The sequence below is a fragment of the Hermetia illucens genome, chromosome 5, assembly GCF_905115235.1.
Source record: "Hermetia illucens chromosome 5, iHerIll2.2.curated.20191125, whole genome shotgun sequence".
Classification (NCBI taxonomy): domain Eukaryota; kingdom Metazoa; phylum Arthropoda; class Insecta; order Diptera; family Stratiomyidae; genus Hermetia; species Hermetia illucens.
In genome coordinates this window covers 58,025,329-58,046,348 of record NC_051853.1, presented here as the reverse complement: position 1 = coordinate 58,046,348, position 21,020 = coordinate 58,025,329, and the positions used below count along the sequence as shown (strand labels likewise).

The 21,020-nt window shown below is 38.6% G+C and overlaps 1 protein-coding gene across 1 annotated transcript in view; it reads right to left on the bottom strand.

Annotated features, from left to right (window-relative positions):
- Nucleotides 1–21,020, bottom strand: part of LOC119656785 (WW domain-containing adapter protein with coiled-coil homolog) — a 37,719-nt gene continuing 16,699 nt past the window's right edge. The window contains exons 5-12 of the mRNA XM_038063373.1: nucleotides 13,436–13,511; nucleotides 13,299–13,378; nucleotides 13,139–13,240; nucleotides 12,202–13,069; nucleotides 11,089–11,351; nucleotides 10,848–11,014; nucleotides 10,484–10,611; nucleotides 1–774 (exon numbers count right to left, since the gene is read on the bottom strand). Of these exons, the coding sequence (XP_037919301.1) occupies nucleotides 696–774; nucleotides 10,484–10,611; nucleotides 10,848–11,014; nucleotides 11,089–11,351; nucleotides 12,202–13,069; nucleotides 13,139–13,240; nucleotides 13,299–13,378; nucleotides 13,436–13,511 (1,763 nt within the window). The 3' untranslated portion in view covers nucleotides 1–695. The remainder of the gene's footprint in view (nucleotides 775–10,483; nucleotides 10,612–10,847; nucleotides 11,015–11,088; nucleotides 11,352–12,201; nucleotides 13,070–13,138; nucleotides 13,241–13,298; nucleotides 13,379–13,435; nucleotides 13,512–21,020) is intronic.

Below are 21,020 nucleotides of genomic sequence, written 5' to 3'. Positions count from 1 at the left end.
TTTGTATACGACGTTTTTAACGGAGTGATTACAAGATTTTTTCCAAATTGTTACTTTTCTTCACATTCCTCTTCCACATTTCGCTTACATCATGATCCTAAAATGATACGATTCAAATTCCCGGGGGATAAAATGATTACTTTTTATTATTTTTTGTGTTTATTATATATGCCTTTTAAAAATGTTGGTTTGTTGTTCTACGTTAAATTACTCTTTTGCTCATTTGTACAACTTTACGATACATACACATCTATAAAATAAGAGAAAAAATTGATTTTGATTTTCTCGTCAATTTTCCTTTAGTTTTTCGCTTCTTTATACGAAGTAAATAGCAATGAATTCCTTCAATCCAAATGGAACAGAATGCAAATCTGAGGAAAGTGATTGATGAAATTTAAACAATTTTATAAGAAATAACAATAGCCTTGTTATGTTGTCCCTTGAAACAAAGTAAACAATTTAGTTTTGTTTCATTTATTTGATGGAGAATATTTAATAAACAAAAAAGCAATGATCTTAAGTTTAGTGTATGTAATTTGAAATTTCATTTGAACTATAAATAAAAATTTAGGTAATTTTTTTATATTTTTTTTTCTTGTTATTTTTAAAAATATATTTAGAAAATGTTTTGTTTCCTTTTTCACAATTTTTATTTATAATTATTAATGTTAATATACTTTATATTTAAATATTGGCTAAAGATCATCCGACATAAACGAATTTTGGGATTTTAATGCTTCTAGTCGTCGTATTTGTTGACGAAGATACATTCTCCTGCAAGTAGAAACAAACAGTAATATACATCAGTTCATGAAATCACATTATACAAATAATAACTATGTGGACAATAGGAAGTTGGGCCACCTTTGTAAAATTGCCGATAAATAGATACTCGCGGAACGAAAACTAACTTTTCTTATACTAATGAAATGTTCTCGATGCACGCCTAGATTTCACGGTGGTGGGGAACGTCATAATGATTGTTTTCAGATCATTCGTTCTGGAACCTTCTGAGAATGGGTCCATGATTTATGTGTGAACTTCTCAACCCCCCACTCCATTCCTTTTCATTTTATACACCACATGGCAGCAGCATGCATAAGGCTTCACAGTTCCAACTTTTTTAGCAAATTTTCCGAGCAAATTGCGTTTGACAGCCAGATGGATAGATATGTATCATCTTGGAAAATGGCTATTCTGAACACATGCCTAAGTAATGAATTATGTTGGGCGATGACGGCTTTACGGTTTCTTACCAGGGCAGAGGCAAATCCTCAGACGCTTCGCAAAAAAAATGTTCAGATCTGGCGAAGCTTTGATTCAAAGTATGGGTAGATTTACGCTCAATATAATTCACAGCCCCTTCGGTCCAAGGACAGAGGTGAGGCAGCGTCTGACGATTTGCCTCTGCCTGGGTAAGAAACTGTAAAGCCGTCATGACCTAACATTTTGAAAATGTGGGTGCTAAGCCCTAAACGAGGGGTCCATGGACCAAAAAAAAGAGAGTAAGTTGCTCCCCATTTGGTCCGGTACGACACCAAGCGGATGCGGACTAAGGACATGGAATTCTTCCAATGGTTGGGCAAAACGCCCACAATAAACATGTATGTCTTCTTGCTCTTCGGAATGATAACTGCACAGCATGTGTGTTTGGTTCTGACGGGAATAGTTTGATGTATCTTTAATGAAAGTTTGTTTCCAGTTTTTGAAAGCAGGACAATGACTAGGTACCCTTTCTGCTTCTCCTGTAGCCTTTATCCCGTTCAGAAGCGGGGTCACTCGTCTCGATCCATTGCACTATTTTGCTGGGTTTTTTATTTGGATAGGCTTTTTTATCATTTCCCATCGATTTCGATGTTCAGACCAATCTTTGCAAATGAGTTTTTGTCAGCGCGAATTATATGTCCACAACATCGAAAACGCCTTTCTCCAAATTTCTACATCGTCGATCTACCAAACCGATCATGGAAATCCTCCTTTCAATTGTAGTCATGGTGTGTTACATCTTAGTCTTATGCTGTTTGTCTTTGATAGTCGGCAAGCACTCAAAACTACAGAGAATGACACGGCCAGCGACACTTCAGTTTCGATTCGTCGATCCCCCGTTTAACACTGGCAGATAACATTGATCCGACTAATTTAAGTCGAGGACTGCCTCGGTAAATCGTTGCTAGTCTAAACTCTGTTTTATTCAGATTCAGTTTCAGAACGTACTGCACCAGATGGTCATTTCACTTTTGGACGAGTTGTTCGAGATCAGCTTTGTTATGAGACGCCACGAAAACATCATGTGCGGTGCTGCACGTTGGATGTCCGTGTGAAAGTGGACTGGCGAGATGGATGAGGAACACTGATCAGATACTCAAAGTAACTCTGTCGTATTGGATCTAGACATAGAGTTCAAATTATTTCCACCTACTAACGAAAACCTTAGTAGATTCCCCCACACATTTTCTGGTTCACTACAATTTTCTCTGGTTTAAGGATAACTTCAGTTCTTCTCATAAATCTTCCAATGCAGTGCGATGTGACCCTCACATTTGCAGTTTCCCCATAGATCTAGTTGAATCAATCTGAGTTCTTCATATTGTTGTGCTCTAAATTTATACAGTTACTCCCAAAATTGATCACGCTCAAATCAATTATGCTTTTTATATAACGTTAAAGCGTCAATGTGTACAAATACACAAATCGTATTTTATAATTTTGTCGCTTAGTCTTGGAACTTCCATTATCAATGTATTCTTGGATTTAGGCAGAATTAAGGGTAAAGGCGTGATAATTTTGTGAGTTTCTTGCGTGAAATAAAGACGTGTAGTTGGCAACTATGCTCACTTTTGAAAAGGTACTAAATTAAAAAAATATTTCGTAAATATAAAGGTAAGACATACAAAGAAAGAAAGTTAAAAATTGATCATTAAGATGCTTATTATTATGGACAGACTTGGGGAAAAGAGAACAAGAAAGTGAACGACAAAATTCATAAGGAACAAAATTCATGAGATGCTGTGTAAGAGTAAAATGCATCGTCAGATTTCAATGGAAATTGAACTCTCTTTTAGCGTGGTAAGCAACATCTGTCAAGAAAATTCCGATTTGCCTGTAAAAAGTAAAGCAGGCCATAAGAGACTTTTAGCAAAGTCCATAAGCGGGAGCTCGTAGAGGAAATAAGAAGCGGAAAGAGCAGTGTAAATACGTCCCAGTCGCCAATACACTGACAAATTGAAAATATCCTTAGAAACTGTTCGACATATGTTAGAGTACTAACGAAGAGACACCAGAAATTGCGATTAGTGTTTACAAAAAATACAGGAACTTGGCTGCAGAGGGCTAAGGTTCTATAGCTAAATGAGAACAAAATAAACCGTTCCAGTCCTGAGGGTCGCAAGTGGAGTGGAGGAGTCGCGAGTTTGGAGAGAAAGCTCAATTATGGATGATTTGTTGAAAAAGTTATTGTCGCGATTAAATGGCAGAATGATAGGCGATTGTAAATCTATTTATGAGAAATGATTCTCTTTGATCAGGGCTCTATAGTCAATAATGATATTAGACTGCAATTCTAGAGTAATGAAATTACTAAGGCTTAAAAAATTTATACTTATATTTATAGCTTTGAAGGCTATTATTTTATTTAACTTAAAGCCTTATTAAAAAATAAAAATTAGAAGGGAAATTAAAGGAAGTCCTATAATCGAAAGAAAGGGAAAAATCAAGCTTTGCCCTGCAAACTTGTTAGGGGGGAATAAATGGTTCCCGAAATATCGGTATTTGCAAGAATAAATATCCACGCCAACGAAAAAGAAACAACAGATTTTTTTTATTATTTCAAATATCAGCTTTCGTCTTTCTGCATAGCCGTGTAAAGTAACAAAATTGATCACTTTAGAGTATTACAAGTATGTTGTTTTCTTGAACAAAAGAGCTTCAAATAAAATAATTGCCAGCTTTTGTTTTCTGGTTTTTCGTCCGAATATAATAAATATTGTAAGAAAACATCAAAACATTTGTATGTATTCAGTCACAGATACAACGGAAGTGGGACTAATTTTGAAAGTTTATTGTATATGCAAGGTTTGCAAATTGAATAGTGCATCTAGAGCTGTCGCGGATGTCGTGCTCATGGCACCGGCAATACCCAAATATACAGTTCTTTGCAGAGATGCTAGCTTACAGTGAAGACTTTTTTGCCTCACTTTAATCCACAAAAATACGACTGCATAGGTGAGGTTTAAATCCGCATGCCAAAACAAAGATCGACCTACCCAACCCATTAGCTGTGTACATCATCATCAACGGCGCAACAGCCTGCCTTAATAAGGAACTCCAGACATCCCGGTTTTGCGCCGAGGTCCACCAATTCGATATCCCTAAAAGCTGTCTGACGTCCTGATCTATGCCATCGCTCCATCTTAGGCAAGGTCTGCCTCGTCTTCTTTTTCTACCATAGATATTGCCCTTATAGACTTTCCGGCTGGGATCACCCTCATCCATACGGATTAAGTGACCCGCCCACCGTAACCTATTGAGCCGGATTTTATCCACAACTGGACGGTCATGGTATCGCTCATCATTGTGTAGGCTACGGAATCGTCCATCCTCATATAGGGGGCCAAAAATTCTTCGGAGGATTCTTCTCTCGAACGCGGCCAAGAGTTCGCGATTTTTCTTGCTAAGAACCCAAGTTTCCAAGTTTAGCTGTGTACATGTTTGTTCCAAAGAAGCGTTTTATCTAAAATAAGGCTCAAATATTTCACTTCTTCGCAGAATTAATTAGCTTAGAGTAAGAGAGCTTCTTCATTAGAACCACCGGTTTTTCAGTGTTCCAGTTTCTCTTGTAATATTTTCGTGTTGAAAATTTTAGTTAAATTGCTACCATTTATTCTCCCCTCTATTAAATGTTCTAAAGCACTTAATTCTGTATACGTTTCCAGATCCCTTAGATCTTGCATAGGCAGAGCGAGCGAAAGAGAATAAGTACACAGAGGTAAATAACTATGGTGCTTTTCATGGGTATAGAGCTGACAGAAAACTCTTCGTGCTCCTCAAGCTACGAAATTATTCCGGCAAGGAAAGCAGAAAACCATTATCCCATCGAAAAAAATGCTGTTGAGTTCTCTCGCCAACAACCACAGTTGGGTGAAATGTAGCGCCATTTATGGTTGCATGGTTTTTATCTATGAACCCAAACAAAAGAATTTCGAAACTTTTCCATTGGAGTAGTGTTGCCTCTACACAACACATATTACAATTGAATTCCGCGTCGAATTTTTTCCTAGTAGCACTATTGGCATGAAATGAAACTACAATCTGCCCCACCTTACCAACAACACACGAATTCTCAGGCAAACTATACCCAAATCCTTATTATAGATAAATCAGTCACAATCTGCACCAAACCACCAAAGAATGACGAATGACGGACCTTTCTCTGATATACCTTTGATTACCAGTTGTGTTGCGGATGTGAAACAGATTGCACTTTTAAAGAGCGCAAAAAATCCAAAAAGAAAAACCGTTCATTCCACCAGTTTTCAAATCCGTACTATTAATTAATGAGAATTTCGTGTACATTTCAGCAACCTTCTCCGTTATTTTATTAGCTCAAAACTTTATTTGTATTTTTCCAATGCCTTTCTGACCCAGCCGAATTTTTTTCTTTGTAGTTGTTACATTTTCATCTACCATAAATACATAAAATTCTAATTTGAATATGGCAACTAAGAAAAAAATACAATGAAATTTCTGTGTGGTTGAGTATATCACTTAGGATGATCAGTAAAAATCAGAATAAAAAGACTTGGATGCAATATCACACACACGAAGTGGGCCGCAAACCCAAATTATCCAACGTCACGCAGTGGAAAATTGTGCAATGATTCGAGATCATATCTGTTCGGTGGGGGTAATATGATGATATGGAGATTGCACGAGATCAAAAAGATTTAGTATGTGTCAGGGGACCTGGGAGAGGATAACTACACACGACTATCGCCGTTTAAATTAGTAGTTTGAATGGAAGTCTTCGAAAATGAAGAAAGAGTGCTTCAGACATATTTGAACAAGATAATGAAACACGCGGGACGGGACTGGTTCTGAAACGAAATGGCCGGACCAATGTCTCTTACCAAGCAGAGCGATTTACGTTATCATTGGTTGCGAAGTAGAGGCTTTCATTTTGAATAATGTTATATAGTCGACTCTGGCTCTTGAAGATTATAACTTAACGATTTCGGTTGTATTGTGAGTAAATACTACTATATTTTTACATGGCGTTTCAGAGTTCCTAAGAACTAAGGAGCGGACGATGTTTCCAGAGACTGCATTCCCTACAGTAACATTACTAAATCTCCATAAACACAAACTCATTACTTACTATAAGTAAGGTTAAACCTGTACAATTCTTTACACTTGCTGATGGATTGCATTTTTTTTTCAGATTACTTGTTATCATCAAGCTTAAGAGATATATTCCCGCACTAGCCAATAGTTGTTGCTTCTAAACAACACCACTGCTAACACTGTGTGCTGTGCTTCAAAATAGGATCAAATGCCACCCTCATCCTCGCCCAGATAAAGGAGAGGGCTTGAGATAATATATTCAGTAAAACGAAAATAAAATTACTGAGATCAAGGGGAAGATAAAATACACTATTCGTATTTCTGGCTAATTCCTGCACTTTTGCCGGTTCCCAGAGTTAATTATCTTTGATTTGCACTCCCGATAATTATCCCGATATTTCGTTCTAAATCGCCAGTCTCTTGACCTTACGAATTATCGGAATTCTACTGTATACGTCGGATAATTCCATCCCGCCTAATTTCTTTTCGCAGGTCGCACCATAGAAAACCCAATGATCGTCGACAACCAAATCCAATATCCTGCACAAAAATGACCAAGACTCTTGACACAAACGCAACATTAGGCCAGTAATAAATCAATCTAAACTATGAGAGCTACATATCAAACGGAGACCCTTACAAAAACCCTCCTTGTGATAATAAGATTTGTGACACAGAACGTGGACGAGCCAACGAAGGCTATAAACTGTTTTACCTTGGTAGCGTAGCCCGCAGGCACTCAATATTTTGTCATCTCTGAGATATTGCGGCACTCAATATTTTGTCATCTCTGAGATATTGCGCGATGCTGTTAAAGATCGATTTCATGAGCATCAATTTGATCGCTTCAACTGACTGTTCGATTTATTTCTTAACCGTTTATGCGCCGCAAATTTACTCAGAAGAGTGCGAGCTAATCGTTGATTTTTTTCCGACGCTCAGGACCTTTTGCCTGTTAATACTTATTGAAAGATAGTCACATCTTACACTTTTTCGCGGCGATAAAAAGGAGTCTATAATCTCATAAGATATCGCCATTTTTCTAACGTTATTGCTGTCCTACGCATCAAATTACAGTTGATAAGGGAAGGAACACATCGGCTCGGAACGATTCAAATAGTGAGGATAATTTGAAAAAGAAGAAGAAACTATTTTTGTTACGCCGCTCACGACTATCGGGAAGACCAATGGAACACGATTTTCAACCAAGAATACGACGCACAAAGTGTCTAAGCAATTCTCAGTAAGTCGACATCGATTCAACCGTGAAATTTGGCATGAGTGAAGGTCTTTATGAAGAAACGCCTCTATCACAAGTTACACGACGAAGAAACGTCAATTAGTAAATTTATAAGTATGCATTATTGAGAAAAACAGAACACCATTGATTTCGTAACAGCGTATAATATGGAAGAAAACAGACAAGTCGAAGCAATGTTCAAACCATCGTCCGATTCCACTGTTATTCTATAATATGACGATTTTCGAATGAATCCGTGACAAGCGCAATTGGGACATCATTAAAACTGGGGCATTAATGATGGAATACACGGAATCCATTCATGGACAAACATCGTGCTTCCTATATCCCCGTCTTCGATCTGGAAAAAACGACAGAGTTCCAAGTGTGGCAAGCACATTAAAACCATCCGGTATCTCCGACCGTGATCATCGAGGAAGTGTCGTCTCGCCCATAATTTTTGTCGTCAACATCGTTACAGGGAAAATCCAATAAAATGGTTAATGTTTTCCTAACATTTCACAACAAAGCTAATTTCGAGGAACCCGGCCAAATTTAAAAACTAGGAATAATCGTCTTATGCAGCACGGTCTACAGGCCAATTTGAATAAAACGAAGCACGCATAGTATGCACTTTGTGACGTCTAGTTGAATACTCACAAAGAAGTCCAAAGGGAAATCTATACATTTTTCGGGTGATAGTAAGCCAAAGAAGTAATGCAAAATATTAGATGGAGGGAATATTACGCATAGAATTGAAAACTTTGTTTTGTATTGTTTTTGGGACCTTTAATCCATATTTATAATATTAAATTCATACTATTCCATATTTATTATCATCAACGGCGCAACGACCGGTATCCGGTCTAGGCCTGCCTTAGTAAGGAACTCCAGACACCCCGGTTTTGCGCCGGGGTCCACCAATTCGATATCTCCAAAAGCTGTCTGGCGTCTTGACCTACGCCATCGCTCCATTTCAGGCAGGGTCCGCCTCGTGTTCTTTTTCTACCATAGATATCTCCGGGCTGGATCATCTCCATCCTCTAGATTAGGTGACCCGCCCACCGCAACCTATTGAGCCGGATTTTATCCACAACCAGGTGGTGGTATCGCTTATAGATTTCGCCGTTATGTAGGCTACTATTCCACTTTCATAATATTAATTCTCGAGATAAGTCCAAAACAATCAAATTAAAACATATTGAGCAGAATTGACGGTAAAACTGAAATGAAATAATGGCCAAACGTTCGACAGGGAAAGTTTATGGGGCACGACGGCGGAATCTTCAGCGAGTGAATGGGTTTGTGTTCAAAGTTTCGAAAATGAGGTCCCTGGAGATATGCAAATGTTTATTCTGGTTTCTTTCGGCTTATTTTATAATGGAAAAAAAGACGTTGTTTGACAAAAACTCACTGAGGAAGAAGACAATTAAATATAAAAATAAATATACTCAGGGCATAATTCTGGGACATCATAAAGCAGTGAGCAACTGGATGTCAACACTATAACGAAGAGTAAACAGTGATTCTAGACACAGTGCACAGTGCAGACGTAGGGATATCATGATACTCGAATGCCATGATCGAAGCAAAATCGACATCAGTGAGCATCAACGAGAAACTGCAATTCGAAGTTATAGGAGAAAACCAAAGTTGGAACGAGTGTTGTGCAGGAATTCACAACGAATGAGGAGTAATTAGAACGACTGTGTAGGGAAACTAAAGAAAACTAATGATGCAATACAATCAAATTGAACAAAGTAGATGAAAACGCACAAAAATGAAACGATTTAGAACACTAACCAGATAGCATCGATTCTTATTCGTGACGAGCAAGTTTAAGCGAAGGAAGAGGGACGAAAATTATCTGTGGCATCAGATAGAATTTGCAATAATGATAGTTAGCAAAGACTTAAAATTTGTATAAACCTAGGGCGAATGCTTAATTGCAATATTTGATAACATGACTCGAATGTCGATAAAGAAGAATTACGTGCAAGGATTCCGAGGATTTGAATGGAGTCTCAGATTTCAACAAAACGTTAACCAGTCCGAGTGCAGAAGTCTCAACATCCACGTAGCAATACAGGCAATGCAGACAAATAAAATCTGTTATTGCTAGAAATAAAAAAAAAACGGATGCACAAATATTTTCTCTTGTATGGATGAAATTCACTTTAATATTTAATATAATCTCACTATATTTTTCTGTGTAATGGACCTAAACACACCCGATGTAAGGCTCGAATGTTTTAATCCGAAGCGACATTGTTATAAAGAGAAGACAAACTAATTCAAACATTTTAATGGTAGTTTTTAATGAATAGAGCTTTTTTAAAGAGTTTTAATGACAGGCATAGATCATATCTTTTCAAATTTTCACAAAAATGGTTTTATCTCAACATTTGTCAGAAGCACAGCTTTTGACTATGCATAGAATATACCATGGGCATATTAAAATGCTGCAGCTACAAATTAATCGTGACCTATTATAACTGATTTGAAAAATGTTGCATTGACATATTTTGCTGTTCTGCAATTCTTCATATTACCTCGACGAAAGGATTAGATCCCTGAAACGACGATTCTGTTAGGTATAATTAACATAACTAGTTTTATTTCTGTTGATTTTTCGTGTAAACATCACGATTGCCTTTCAGATTGATCGATTGATTGCTTCCTGGAGTAAGACCCCACCAAACACTGATGTAAGTGCTTACAGACTCCATTATTCGGCCATCCCAAATTTGGCGAAAATGAATTTAACTTGCCAGAAAATTTGAAAAAAGTGCACTCATAGTGATCACATCATGCAGCATTGTGTAGATCAAATTAGGAACAAGTTAGACTATAATTTACATAAAAATGAAACTGAAAATAATTTTTACAATTGGGTAAACTTACTTTTGCTCCTGAAGTGTAGCCGTAATTTCAGTCATTCTAACTAAACTCCTAGCACATTTAAGTTCAGCTGATACTTTCGTACAGTGTAAATCACCGTAAATATGAGTTGCTTCTGAACACGCTTGAGCCTGCGGAAGAAAAGCACGTTTATTGCAAATGGATATACATTTTATGTAGTTTTGTTAAAATAAAATCTATTCGGAATATTGTGATTAGATCTCTTCTTGCAATGATGTGATCTAGTGACTTCAGTAACCGTCTAGGCAAAGTATTTGACAGTTGAGTTAATTTGATTACTTAAATTTTACTTTCTAGAACTAATCCTATGCACTCAAGAATGTAAATTGGAAACAACGACACTGACCTGTTTTTCTAATATTTCTGCAGGCCAATTTGTTACATGTGTTATCAAATCAGCCCTAAAATATTTTGCTAGTTTTGGTGATAAATCGGGTCCTTGCGACCTACTTCCTTGCCCTGATGAAACGCAACTTTGTAGACTACTTAATGATGCTGAAGATGTTCCTTCCACTGGAAGAAACAGGCGACGTAAGATTTACGAAGTTGTATGTGAAAATGGAGGATTATATGCAGAAGGTACTTACATTTTCTTTGATCTGCACTTATTCCACTTATATCTAATTCTTGTGTTGGCGTCGGAGGTCCTTCACTTCCTCCCACTCCAGAATTTCCTAAACTAGTTGCTTGCCCACTGCAATTACCACTATCGACAGTCTTTAACCCAAATGGAGTGTTACATGTGTAAGGGTTGGCAGCATTACTACCAACAGAATTCTTATTTTGATTCAGTGGTGACATCGCGTGCATATGTGTTAAATTGTACAAAGGTGAATTCATTGGATTATCCCTGGAAATGAAAGGAAAGCATTATTATTGGATAAATACTACAAAATTTTTTATTAATTTCTACAAAAAGAAGTTGGTAAATTGAATTTGAAAGCTTATTTATTTTCCTAATATGTTGAAAATTGTTTGATATTTCGGAGTAGAATTTAATGCTAGATTACTGTACCAATTTTGTAAACTTTTACAAACGGTCACCCGTGATGATGTACCTACCCATATCGCTTACGTCGTGATGAATAACAACGTGATCTCTTCATTCGGAGAGATGGGTCAGACGTATACTCAGTACGATAAAATTAAAAGCGACTTATGCTAACCGTCAGAGGCTTGGGATATCTCGAAATGTTGAAAAATTTCAAGAATAAAGAATTGGCATTTCGCAGATCTAGTATTTACTGCCTTACTTTACATATTATGCTACTCGACTGATACTAACTGTACATGCTGGCCCACTCATGGGTGGTTAAATGAACCATGGATTTTGTTTCAAATGAATAAGGTAAATTACTCTGGAATGATGACCTCAAAAGCCAGGCTCAATTAAGGCTAAATATGAGCTCTTTTAAACAATCTGTTATCAGAACAATCTTATTGTGGAGCTATTAAAAACAGATAAGTTACGCTCGTTTGAACATGGCGTTTTCATATTTGGTCAACGCAGTCTATTGGTCTTTATTATTACTTTATATGCTTCGATTGCAGATTAGCAGGTTAATTTTAGAATAAAATTAAAGTTAGAGGAAATACGGATGCGTTAAATGCCCTTTAGTGTTGAAGTTCGTTCATATACGATTGCTTAGAAAAAAAGCTATACTTCACATTATTCAAATTGATAAAGCGCCCACACCTACCTTATACTATTAGATCCGACATTAGAATGATTCGCTGATTCCGAGGAATTATGGGAAGATCCCACCATAGTTGGTGCCACTACATTTGAAGAGAGATTAGCGCCAGCAATTGTGGTCACGCCCAGCGGACTGTTTGGTACTCCTCCAGTATGATGAGGATGCGCTTGTGATTGCAGTGTTGGCTGCTGTTGTTGTTGCCTCAATAGTGCATTATTGATGGTTTGCAATGCCTTCTGCGGAGTGATGTCAGCTTGATCTATTTGTTTAGACCCGGTTATTTGTGATAAAATTTTTGGTAAATTAGCCAATGTAACCGGTGGCGGACCTGGTGCATTCGAATTTAAATGAAGATCATTTGTTGTACCTGCGGCACACGTCGAAGCTGATGTTGGTGCAGACTGAGATTGTTGCTGTGCAGGGTGGTGATATAATTGATTACCAGATGCAGATGCTGACGACGAAACTATGCTTGATGGAGATGTCCCAGTCGGAATCGGTACGTTTCCGTGAATTACACTATCCAACTTTCGATGACAATTGTTACTACCTTGAACGGACGATAAGCATGTTGCGGTGGCGGTCGCATTTGAAACGCTACCGCTGCCCCCAACACTGGATGATGTCGTCGAGAAATGCATTTGGGAATTAGTCGGTGCTGTTGGGTGAGATGAAAGGCGCGGTAAAGCGTTAGCTAGAAGAACAGGTGCTGTGGCTGTTGGTGGTACTGATGGAGCAGTTGATGATGTATTCCCACTTGCCGGTTGTACTGTTATATCATTTATTTGAGTTGTTGGGGTGCTAGATAATGAATGGCTTGTTTCCGAAGTAGGCGTTGAGTCGCCTGGACTTATATCCATGTCGGGATTATCTGAAATAAGGAACGAAGATAAATAATAATCAACATTCAGCCAACAGACGTCATGAAAGAATTACGAACCTTCATGCCGCCTTCGATGGGATAGCGGGCCAATGTCCGTTTCATACGGCCATCGTAGTCGGGAACCACTTCGAGAACTGGAATGTTTTGCATATGTTGCAGCTAAAAATAAAATAGATGTAAAAATTTGTCAAATTTTTTTCCAAAGGGACTTTCTTACAAGATCTCGAAAATCGATCCTCTCGATCCCTATCACGATCTTTATCTCTGTAGTCTCTATGTTGATCTTTTGATAAGGTCCTGCCAAATATAAATCATAAGACCAAAAGAATTATTATTGAATATATATAAAAATACCTTTCTTTTTCTATCCATTCCTTTGGCTTTTCCCATTGCGACACTTCCGTTTTACAATTATAATAATACATTTTCCCTATAAAGAATAAACGAAAAGAAAATTCCAAGATAATATAGAAGAATTTGATCGTGATATTTATAAATGAAATATAATTGAAAATATTTTGAAACTTCAATTATGTAGGTTAAGCAAATACACAATGCACACATGACATTAGTCTAGAAATGGATGTTTACCTCTTCATTAAGAAATATATATTAAATAAGTGCCTGTAGCACGAAATATTTGGGGTATGGCGATTAAAAGGACCAGGATAATTCCAGGGATCAATGTTGTTTCCTGTTCATTCCTTTGTGGAGTATAGGGCATCCACATAGTCAGATTGTGCTTTGTTTTCACTGTCTTCACACTGTGCAAATGATAAGCTCACAGCAGCGAAACAAACACAGACACCCATGACGACTGGGATTCGAACACAGAGCGGCGAGATTGAGAGACTGATGCTCTATCCCCTCAACTATCGCACCGTATGATTACCACTGCTCTTTGATCGTTAGCAGGAAAGAACAAGTCGGAATACTGGAACCTCGCGCTTCGGATATAAAGGTTTTTCCTTCATCTTATGTCAGAAGCTTCTATGCACATTTTTCCATCCGTATATAGCTACAAATCCAACATATATTTCATATTTTTCCAAACTACAAGATATGCGTACATATTACAGACACAGATATTATTCTCATACTAAACAAACAAACTGCAGATTACCGAATACTGTACGTATCTATGCATATATAAATTTATTATACTTGTATTTCCGGTTAACTTCATGCACAAAAGTATAGATATGTGCATATATAGTACGTATATTGAATACCGCTGGTTTAATGTACTAATATATCTATCCGGATTAACTACCCGCAAACTTCATTAGCCCCTATATATACCTACGTGCACATATGTTTGTCTGTCCTGTAGTGTACCGTTACGGTCTTGAATGAAGTGCTCTAACACACCTCAAGGGCCTGATCCAATATGGATTGTTGCGCCAACGATTATTTCCGAGTTATCACAATCTCGGCAGATACCGGATTTTACCTAATACTAGCACTAATATTGATATATTGGGTTGGGGAAAAAGTAATGTATTTGTGATCGAATTTTAACGCGTTATTTAACATACTTAGAATTATCCGATTTAAGTCAAATATGCGCCGTTTTGTTCACAAACTTGTTGCCATTTAGAAGGCAACTTCATTATCCCCCACTCCTTTTTTGCAAAATACTCAGTGAGCCAGTTTTCGCAAGCCTCTTTTGAGGCGAACTTAGTAGCACCGAGAGCGCTTTGCAGGGACCGAAACAGATGGTAATCACTTGGTTCCAGGTCCGAACTATACGGTGGTGCGATGATCTTTTTCGCTTAAGATTTTCGTATGTGATCCACTTTTCATCACCAGCCACCATCCGCTTCAAAAATGGGTCAAATTCGTTCCATTTCAGCAGTGCATCGCAGGCGTTGATTCGGTCCAAGAGTTTTTTTTTCCGTCAACTCGTGTGGCACCTAAACATCCAGCTTTTTTTAGAATCCAATTTTCTGCAAATGTTTTTATGGTCCTTATCCAGTTCCAATCAGGCCAATCAAGCGAATGCTCACATGCCGGTCTACTTGGATGATTTCGAGGATTTTATCGGTTTCTACGACGATTGGCCTACCAGTACGGGGTGTATCTTCGACATCCACTACACCAGAAGGAAATCCATCGAACCAACGCTGTGCAGTTCCGGGCCCATAAACTTCACAAACGATCATAAAACTGTCAAAGACACACCTGTAGCCCAGATTGTCGTCTTCAAATCACCGTATAGTATGACCCGATGCAATAAGAACAACACAAGCTATGTTTAAATGTCGCCATCTATTGACAAAATACGACATTACTTTTTCCCCAACCTAATATAAATGATCCAAATACTTACAATAAAATGTTTCTTTGTGACCCCCCATTCATGTGAGCTGACTTTGTTGTGGTATTGATGAATTGATATGGGATGATGATGTCATACACGTTGGATAATGTTTCACCCTCTATAACTTTGTTAATAATAGTTGGATTTTCTTCAAACTTGACCAAATTATGCATTATGTCGTCCTTTATACAAACGCAAATTTGTAGTTCTACCATGAACATAAGAGGGGCTTTCTTCTAAATTATGTTATTATACTATTAATAACTTTATTCATGGGGTTGCACCGATCGACGAAAAATTGCGAGGGAGGCGTCTTCGATGGTATGGTCACGCATTCGTGCTAACGAGAACACTTGCCAAGATTGGTTTGAACATTGAAGTCGATGGCAAACGACCAAAAGGCAGGCCGAAAAAGCGGTGGTTTGATACGCTGGATGGGGATTTAAAAGCCTCGAGATTGCACCTAGGCATTCGATAGAGCGAAATGGCGAAACCGATCACGATGAAGCGACCCCGCTTGTGAACGGGACCAAGCCTGAAGAAAAAGAAGAACTTTACTCATGCAGATATCGGAACGGCATATATTTTGAGGCCTAAATTTCGTTTAGATACACCACTGTGTTTGTTTTTCAGATTTTTCGGTTGGATAGGTTCTGAGAACGAGACCTGTTACACTTTTTGTGGGTAATTTTTTAGCCCTCACTTCCTTACGTTTCACCCGATATCAAATGTGGGGCTAGTTTCGAAAAGTACAAATTGACCCATTTCATTTGATACCCTACATGCTACATTTTGCGAAAAAAAATTGCACCCTCCATTCATATGTATCATCGAATCGATTCTAATAAGGTTTTGTTTCACACAAAAAATGGAGATAAAGCAATAACAAATGAACAGCCACAAACATGCTTGATAAGTTAGCAACGGAAAGTAAGAATGCTGCATACGGGCAAAGCGGAGAGTTGATTTACAGGCAGAAAAGGAAGCCTGGGACAACAAACAAGTCTGTGAACCCATAAATTACAGGCGAGGAAAGGTTTATCAACGAGTTAGTAGCAAGATGGAGCCCTATACACCTTAATGTTCATTCTGCCGATGCAAACAGGGAAATTTGATTTCCGACCATATGGGCATATTGGAGCGATGGGTTGAGAACTTTGATGAGCCGCTCAACAGCCAAAATATCGCCGAGTTGGAGGTCCCGCCAACTGAGACGACGGATCAGTGCTGTCACTACCAAGCATGCAAAAAACAGTTTGCGCTAGTAATTGACTTAAAAATCATGAGACGCCAGGAGCCGTGGGTATTACAGCCGAACTGGTTAAATATAGAGGCAACCCACGATACCCTGATCATCAACTGATGCTCATGGGTGGGGACAACGAATCAATACCTGCCTGACAATGACACATTATCTGTCCAATATATAAATAGCGGAATATCACGCAGTGCAGCAATTATAGAGTAATCGCTTTGCTGAGTACCATCTATAAGATATTCTCCGATATCTTGGCAGGACGAATAGTTCCATAAGCTCATAACATCGTTCGCTCATTCCAAAGAGGCTTCACTCCAGGCAAATCAGCAACAAATCAGATTTTCTCGTTGTGACAAGCGATGGAAAAACTGCTGCAATGTGGCCAACAGCTGCATCATTTTTTCATCTACTTCAAGCCCGCCTATGATAGCATAGCCAGGGTAAAACTGTACAGGGTCATGAGAGAATTCGATATCCTCACCAAATTGATAACGCTGACTAGGTTGAACCTGACCAATGTGCCAGGCCAAATTTAAACATCAGGATCACTCCCGAAACAATTGGCCATCCAAAACTTTCTAAGACAATGGGATACTCTCTTTCATCCATCCTTTTTAACATGGTCGTGGAATAAGTGATCCGCGATGCTGATGTATTAGGTTGTTGCACATGAAATGGCCGATTTGACAATCAAGTGAAGTTAATTGCCATTTTGCCGTATCAAACCACCACCAGTTGACGATGTTGGTGTCGCATAATGAAGTATAAAGTCTCCTACATTTAATCAAGGAGTCATTTCAGTTTTGACCATCGTTGTGTTAATAGTGAATAAAAACGAAAAAAGGATGGAAAAGAGCCAAGAACGTATATTTTTTTTTGTATGAGTTCAAAAGCAGCGGAGTCGACTAGGAACATTAACAGCGCATTTGAAGCTGATACGGCAAGCGAACGAACCACACGGTGGTTCCAAAAATTCCGGTCAGGCGACGTAAACCTTCAAAATGAATCACGTGGACATCCAGGACCATCGATTGACAATGACGAGCTGCGTTTGCTAGTCGAATCTGACACACGTCAGTCTGTGAGAGACATTGCAGAGAAACTGGATGTACACTATTCGACAGTTTCCCGATACTTGCAACAACTTCGAAAGGTGAAAAAGCTTGACAAATGGGTTCTGCATGTCCTTACGGAGCAAAACATGGCGCTTCGAATAAAAGTTTGCAGTTCTTTACTCACCCACAACAGAACCGATCCCTTTTTGTACAGGATAGTGACATGTGACGAAAAGTGGATATTATACGACAATCGTCGCCGATCAGCACAATGGCTAGATGCTGATGAGCCACCGAAGCATATGCCGAAACCGAGCCTCCATCCGAAGAAGTTAATGGTGGCTGTTTGGTGGTCTACAGCTGGAGTTATCCACTATTTTTTTTTGGCACCTGGAGAAACGATAAATGCACAGAAATATTGTGCCCAGCTCGAGGAAATGCACCAAAAATTGAGTATTCAACGGCCGAGATTGGTCAACAGAGATGATGTGATACTTCTTCACGACAATGCACGACCAGGACAACGGTACAAAAGTTGAACGAATTGCAGTATCAGAGTCTGCCTCATCCAACATATTCACCAGATTTTCGGTAACCGACTACCACTTTTTTTAAGCAATTGGATAATTTTTTGGGGAAAAAACAATTCAGGAACGAAGAGGCTGTCAAAATTACCTTCGACGAATTTATCAACAAATGATAGTTGGAATTCTACGAAACTGGCATACATGCTCTTGAATCTCGCTGGGAGAAGTGTTTTGAATCGACTGGCATTTACTTTGATTAAATAAGTAAATTTTTGTAAGCTATACAGATGATGACAATGTCAACAAACAAGTCCGGAGACCGGAAGCTAGATGCTTCAGGTATGAAATGTTTTGTGTATTTCCTTTAGCACGTAATATATGCATATACAGGGTGCGGCAGCATAACTTCCTTTTTTAAAATGCGCGCCACTCAGTTAGTTGATGTCATAGCGGAGCGCTAGTGGTCTCGTTCAAGAGGGAATACTGTAAAGTTTTGTCCCGACACGGTCCAGTCGCCATCATGCATTGGAATAGTGAGGAGCGTGCCTTTGCCGTTGAGGTTTACTTTTCAAGCGGATGTTCGGTTATTGCAACACAGCGTGCATTTCGGAATCGCTTTAATTTAGCCCCGTTGGTTCCCGTCCCAGGCCGCAAATCAATTGTTACATGGGTCACTACATTCAGACAAACTGCAAGTGCGATAAAAGGAAGAACTGGTGTCCCTCGGCCCGTTAGATCACCTGAGAACATTGAAGCAGTGAGAGCGTCAGTGTTGCGATCGCCACGGCGTTCTGCGCGCAAACACGCATCTGCCCTTGGACTATCCGATCGTTCTGTGAGAAGAATTTTTCGTGATGATCTTCATTTTCATCCCTATAAGATGGCGATAGTGCAGGAACTTTCAGAACGTGACTTCAATTCTCGGATGAACGCGTGTGAGCTTCTTCTTGATGTCGTTCCCGAGGGTACTTTTGTTTTTTTTTAACGATAAAGCCCATTTTCATTTGTGTGGGTCGGTTAAAAAACAAAACATGCGCTACTGGACTGACACCAACCCTCGAGAATTGCATCAAAAGCCTTTGCATTCACCCAAAGTCACAGTGTGGTGTGCAATTTCCTCAGCTGGAATTATTGGTCCCTGGTTTTTTGAGGAAAATGAGGTTACAGTGACAGTGAATTCGGACCGGTATGTAAACATGCTACAGAATTTTTTTTTTCCACGGCTAGAAAATTTGGATTTGGGGAACTCTTGGTTCCAACAAGACGGTACAACAGCACATCCTTCAAGAGCATTGATGGCTGTTTTGAGGGAACACTTTCCAGAGCGCCTTATCTCAATTAGAGGCGATTTGGAATGGCCGGCACGCTCTCCCGATCTGTCCCCTTGTGATTTTTTTCTATGGGGTTTCTTGAAATCCCGTGTTTATGTGAACCGTCCAAGAACCCTACAAGATTTGAAGACCAACATCCAAGAAGAAATTGCCAACATAACACCTGCTATGCTAACAAGAGTCATGACAAACGCCAGAAATCGGTTTACGCAATGTATGGAGAATGGGGGACCTCACCTAACAGATTTGATCTTCAAAATAATGTAAATAAAAACTTTAGACATGTACCTACATTATAAAAAATAAATAAATATTTTCCGATGTATACAATAGTTTTTATTGAGTTTTGAAAAAAGGAAGTTATGCTGCCGCACCCTGTATTATGTGAAAATATCCACTTTGATTGATATTGACATTCAAAGTCTTGAATGTGGACAGAAGCGACAGCTTTGACTTATTATAACTTTCTTAATTGTAGCATTATTTTCTCCAAATTTGGTAGGATAATGCTTTATGTTGTAGCCTGCTTAAGGAGGATTTTGCAGCCAATTACTAAAAAGTATAGTAATATACTATTATTAACTTTATTTGAACAGATCTCGGTAAGGTCAATCACTGTAACCGTCTCCGCGAAAAACGCGTGTGACGGACAGACAGACAGTAAACTGATTTGAATAACGTTTTATTTTTACACAAAACCTTAAAAAAGGAACAGCATTTTTGGAAAGTTGAAACATTGCGATGTCCTTAGAGGTATTAAATTTTGAAGTCCAAAACGGAGTCGAGGATTGCATTCTATCACCAACGCTTTTCTTCTTGTTATTGTTGACCACCTTCATGCTGTCTTGGCCACTATGATATCTTCTCAAATATCTAGATTACCGAATAACGGTCCTTGGTCAAAGCCTCTGGATTTGGAGGAGGCAAAACGATTTGAATTGGACATAAATATTGGCGTAGCCAAGATTCTCAGTCTGAAATTTTCATCACTGTCAGCGTTTTGAAGGCGTCGAATAATTTGTATATATAAGTATTATTGTTTCTTCTGACAGTGGCACCAGATTGAATGTCACTCCATCCATTAACTCCGCTTTCGCTTTTCTATCCAAAATCTTAGAAGGCGGATAAAGAAAAAGAAGAACATGACATTAAGGTGGTTCGATGTGGTGGTTGGTTGTGTTAATATACGGAATCAGCACATGGAAAGGGACTGCTCTGTTATTCGGTATCCTCTACCGGCCACGACAGTAGATAGGTCACGGAATAATGGTGGTCGACCCGCTAGGTCTCTAGCAGTGGTCGTTAGCAGCGATATAAACTCAAGAATATTCATTTTTAGAATACAATTCAATATAATCACGATGTTGCCTTCATTGGGATTATATAAAATTATCCTCATAGATAAAAATTGCAAACCTGAGCTTAAACGCTTGCCGTCTTCCTCT